The sequence below is a fragment of the Montipora foliosa genome, chromosome 12 (genome assembly GCF_036669935.1).
Source record: "Montipora foliosa isolate CH-2021 chromosome 12, ASM3666993v2, whole genome shotgun sequence".
In the NCBI taxonomy this organism is placed as follows: domain Eukaryota; kingdom Metazoa; phylum Cnidaria; class Anthozoa; order Scleractinia; family Acroporidae; genus Montipora; species Montipora foliosa.
The window spans coordinates 20,140,284-20,145,283 of record NC_090880.1 but is presented as its reverse complement, the minus strand read 5'-3'; the positions used below and the strand labels follow the sequence as shown (position 1 = coordinate 20,145,283).

General features: G+C 41.3%; 1 protein-coding gene across 1 annotated transcript in view; it reads left to right on the top strand.

Moving 5' to 3' along the window:
• Positions 1-2,424: 2,424 nt before the first annotated feature.
• Positions 2,425-5,000, top strand: part of LOC137980945 (uncharacterized) — a 7,503-nt gene continuing 4,927 nt past the window's right edge. The window contains exon 1 of the mRNA XM_068828329.1: positions 2,425-2,475. Coding sequence (XP_068684430.1) covers positions 2,425-2,475 — 51 coding nt within the window. The remainder of the gene's footprint in view (positions 2,476-5,000) is intronic.

The window sequence follows — 5,000 nt, the reverse complement described above, 5'->3', positions numbered from 1 at the left end:
GTCTTTGGAACATGATCTATACTCAGCAATGTTCTGTCAAAACTTCCGAAAATCGAAGCAGAAGACGCTCTTATCCTGGGTAAGGATGAGAAAGTAGAAAAATCTTGCGCTGCAGAAATGGCTAAGAGGAGTTGTGAGAGAGGCCAGGATTATTCTGCTGTTGAGTCTGTTGAAGCAGTTGGTTCCGAGTTACCTCTACTTGGAGATAGACCCAATCAGCCTAGAAATCATTCCCTTCCAAGTCTTACGGGAACAGGAATAGGTCCTTCCAGATGGGGTGGTTTGATTGCCACCCGTGGCTCAGTGCAGTACAGTGAAAGTATGGATGCTGTGTTTTGCTGATAAAGTCTACGTATGACTCTAAGGCAACTCAGACCGTCTAGTGCAGGTAATGGATATGGGCTCCCGCTATAGTGACTACAAATTTACTATGATGTCTCTTACAAAAGAAACATGGTTTCAACATTCAGACATTCGCTTCTATGCTTTCGGGGAAATGCTCATACCATTTGTCATTGCACTCAACTCCATATTCCTTGCACAACTCCCACCCTATTCAACAAACATAAAAGCGTAAAGAAATTAAACTGTAAGGAGGTAACAATACGTAGTAGAGTTCGATTAGGGAGCCCCTTAACCACAAGTCCAGTTAGTGGGATCAAAGTGGAATTTGACCCCGGAGTTCCGCGCATGTAAATTTGGCACTCTTCCCAGCGGACTACGCCCTCGTTTTAAGAGACATCTGGTTTGTCTCTTCTACTGGGCAAACCTGCCCAGAGGGAAGGAGCACGAACAGGACTCGAGGTCCTATGCGAGGTGCTCCACCCTACCCTATCCAGACTAGAAAGACCAGACCACAACACCGGGAACTACATGCCCTACTCTTTACGACAAGTGTGCGGGTTCTTTTACGTCCCACAGGGTTATGAACATTGAAGGATTGTGAGACGGGACCTCCGGCTTATCGTCCTTATCCGAGAAGACTAGAGAGTCTAACCATTTGCAGATGTTATTACAAAGGCAGCACTTTCTCCTCAGTTATTTGAAGACCCTGAGTGTTGGTCCGGCCGGAGTTGAACTCACGACCTCCCGCGTGACAGCCCGGTGCTCAACCAACTGAGCACCGGTGCGCGGTCCCCCTTGTATCAGGTAACGGATGATAATCCCCTGTATTATAAATGACAGCATAATGGCCGAGTTCACACTAGAGCACAAACAAATCCTCCTATATGAATGGATTGGCCGGCTAATGTGAAAATTCAAGACGACCACTTCCGCTGCAGTGTCATCTGACGTCAATCAGGTTTGAGCACCTGAAGACTGGCACTAGGTATGGCTTGATTACCTCACCTTCGCCCCAACCTTCTTTCCTCCCGCCATATTGAAAGCTTCCCATAAACCATCTCTTCCATCCCTAGTTCCATTTCCCCTCTATCGGTGGTTAATTTATCGATTTGTTCGTTCAACGAGAATTTAGGTCGCACTTATGTCGATTTGTTCCTCTTTGTCTTTCTAGACGGACAAATTTCATGACCAGACGACTTACCCATCCAGATAACTTGCTCGTCTTGTAGTGTGAATACGGCCAGTTAGTTAGTATCCCTCAACTAGCTATGGTGTCAAATACAATATAAGCAGTCTGAGCTGTATTGGCTTCTAGAAGGGTATTCATCTTGTAATGCTGTCGCCCTTATGAATTTTTAATGACTTTATAATTTCGGTCGCATTCTCTGTTGTTTCGGCTCATTTTAACAGAAAGCCGCCCAATGCCAGCAATTGTATTCCCCTTTGAGACGAAAGTCTCGAATTTACCATCGGTGACCCATAGCGTGATACCCAGCATGGGGGAGATTAAAATAATTAACCAAAGATTGTTCTCATCAAGTCTTTAAATTAAGGTCACTTATGTAATATCAGCAGTCTTTAATAAATTAATTTTAAGTTGTACTCAATTGACTTCACTATAGTATTCAGCAGATAAACCGACTGAAATCTCTATTAGCTCTAGCTAAGCTAAGTTGATCTAAGTTATGTAAAAAGGTGTTAATCAGATTTTAGACCATCGATCCAACTTCACTCAACCCTGTTTTGGACGGTTTGGTATACATAAACTTCGTGTATTGTAATTTACATACGTTATTCGTTCTTTTCTCTTTTCTGAGGAAATGCTTGTCATTATAAATTAAGCTTTGAAGATGATCTTTGATGTACTGCATCATAATTTGAAGATCTTTAACTTGACAGAAAACATGTTGGTCAGTGTTTAAAACAGGTTAGCTCATTTTTCGCAATCTGAGTAATCATAGTGCCCTAAAGAAGATTTGTCACTTCCTTCGCTTTGTTTTGCTGTTTACCTTAAAGACCCATGCTGGGACTGGATGTATAAGAAGCTGTTTGTAGCGGACCCCCTATTGGAAGTAAAGTATGGCGTTTCGCACGGAGCTCGTCATTGGAGAATCTCATGTTTTATCGAAGGTATGGCATATCCATCCTTAATTCTTAGTAAAATTACACTTCTTCTTTGAGAACGTGACTTATTAAAATTAAATCTAGAATTTAACATGCAAGTTTAAGGAATATTTTCCGCAGTAGTTGCATTTAATTCAGCCTAAGTTGGCATAAGCTTAAAATGAATCATCTTATACTCATTTTTTTCTTTTTTTTTTATTGCGCTTTTTAAATAAGTCTTATCACCAGAGGCATTCCCCGATTGATTTTCCTTCGAATAAATAAAAGATATAGGATATACTTCGAACATAAAACCATAGAAAGTCTCTCTTTCTTGTATTTTAGGTATCATGAGACATCAACTAAACTGACTTTTGAAACGCACAATTTATTAAATAAGAATTCATTTTGTTATCTTCTCGTCCTTTCTTTACGTGTTTACCATTTCTATAGACAGAAATTTGTCCTTTCGTCAGAAAATTTAAAGTAAGACGTTCGAAAACATGACTACGTAAAGCGGCTGTCTTTAATTAGTTTAACTCAACTCTGTTCAGTTATCCGGCGCACTGCCTGTACAGCTGGCTTTTTCTTCGACTTGCAAATAAAGTTTGTTTTAACTAACTGAAATCAAGGCTCTACAAAGAGTTTGATCCACCTTTAGTTCCGTTTACTTCAATTGACAAAGTTTAGGCTTGAAATGTCGTTTTGCCAAACGTTTTTCAAAAAAAGTTAAGTTTATTTTTTGTAGCAAACTTAAGGCCTAGCCAAACGCTCGCAACATTTCAGCGCAACAGCTTGCAACATTGTTGCATGATGTTGCGACATGTGTCGAACGGGGTGGCCAAACGCACGCAACATTTTCATCATTTTCAACGCAACATGTGCCCCAGAAGTGGACATAACGCGCATGCCCTAGCGCAACAATGTTGCGTGAACGTAAGCGTGAACGTGGCCAAACGAGTACAACATCATGCAACATCCAAAATGTTGCACGCAAAATTTGATCCAACGTCATCCAACATGTTGCAACATATCGTAACATAACGCAACAGGGTGGTCAAACGTATGCAACATGTTGTTTCCAACAATGTTTGCAAGATGTTGCGGTGAAATGTTGCGAGCGTTTGGCCAGGCCTTTAGGGGCCGTCGACATATTCATTTTGTCCCCGTTTAACGTCAACTGGACGTTTAGGTCAACCCCTCCCCCTCCCCCCCCCCCCCCTCCCTCCTTAACGTCCCCTTGAAATTTTGAAATAAATTGCATTTATTGTTTTAAGCTTCAGGGGCACCCAACGAATCTGTTCCTCACATTATCTGTTCCCCAGAGGAATCTTGCTGGCTGGCAAAAATACAGGTGTTTCGATGAGCTGGCTGGGAAATTTTGTTATTGATGGAGGTTTTGCCTGGGAATTACTGACTTTTTGTAGCATTTCAACCCGAGCTGGCTGTAGAAACTCTGAAGACTGAGGACGACTAAAAAAAAAAAAAAAAAGAGAACCCGTTCCCTCTCCCAGAGAGTAGTCACAAACATACGACGGCTGGTCAGAGCGATTGCGCTTGCGGAAGAAAACCTGTTTTGTCCCGATTTTGTCGCTTTTGTTCGGTCGTTTTGGATCGAGGGATTTGAAAGCGCGCGGAATTCCTGGCTGGGAAATAAATTTGATCAGCTGGCTGGGAAACCAACCAATTTTATCTAGCTGGCTGGGAAATTTCTTGTGTGTCTTGCTGGGAAAAAGGAACAGATAATGTTTTCCCAGCAACACTGAAAAACACCTGAAAATGCCTTAATAACATTTATTTTCATTAACTGGGGTATAATAATACATTTTACAACAAATTGGTCGTTGAGTGCCCCTGAAGCTTAAGACCAGAAGCATTTTGAATCGCCATTACCAGGTTTATATCGAACGTTAGATTTGACGTACAACAGTAGTGTGTCATTTCCTCCCCCGGCATCGGTTAAATTTCAAGCTCCAAGTGTTCAACTCATTTATTTGATTTTTGCGTTGCAAGCGTTGTTTTCCAAATTCTGGCCGTGTGAAAAAGGCGATAAAACGCCACTCGCTCAGGGCAAGCTCTATGAGTATTCAATATTGCGTCTGGTACCTCCATAACAACACCTCTTCAGAATGTAATTTGGAAATGGTATAGTATCCCCAAGTATTTCCAAAAGGAACCGTTTTACCGCTCTCCAAGGAATGACAATGATCATGAAAATCAAACCATCTGCAAGTCTTGCTAAGATCGATATTTCAATTAAGTTTCGTAAAATCGGAAAAAACTTTGTCCACTCACAGCTGAGACGCAGACCATCAAATTTATATGATCAATTAAGGAAGCTCGAAAAGTGTTTTCCACTGGAGAAAGTTTACAATACTGTCATTCCTTCCAGCAGGGCAACATTTTGATATTTGTCTTGTACTGTGTGATATCTAATATTCTTTGAGAGTGTTTGCTATGTCCAAATTGTTGCCATGGTCACGGTATAGCGAAGCTAAAAGACCGCCTTAAAACTCAGTTTACAGCTGAAAAACTAACTTTACCCTTTAGAT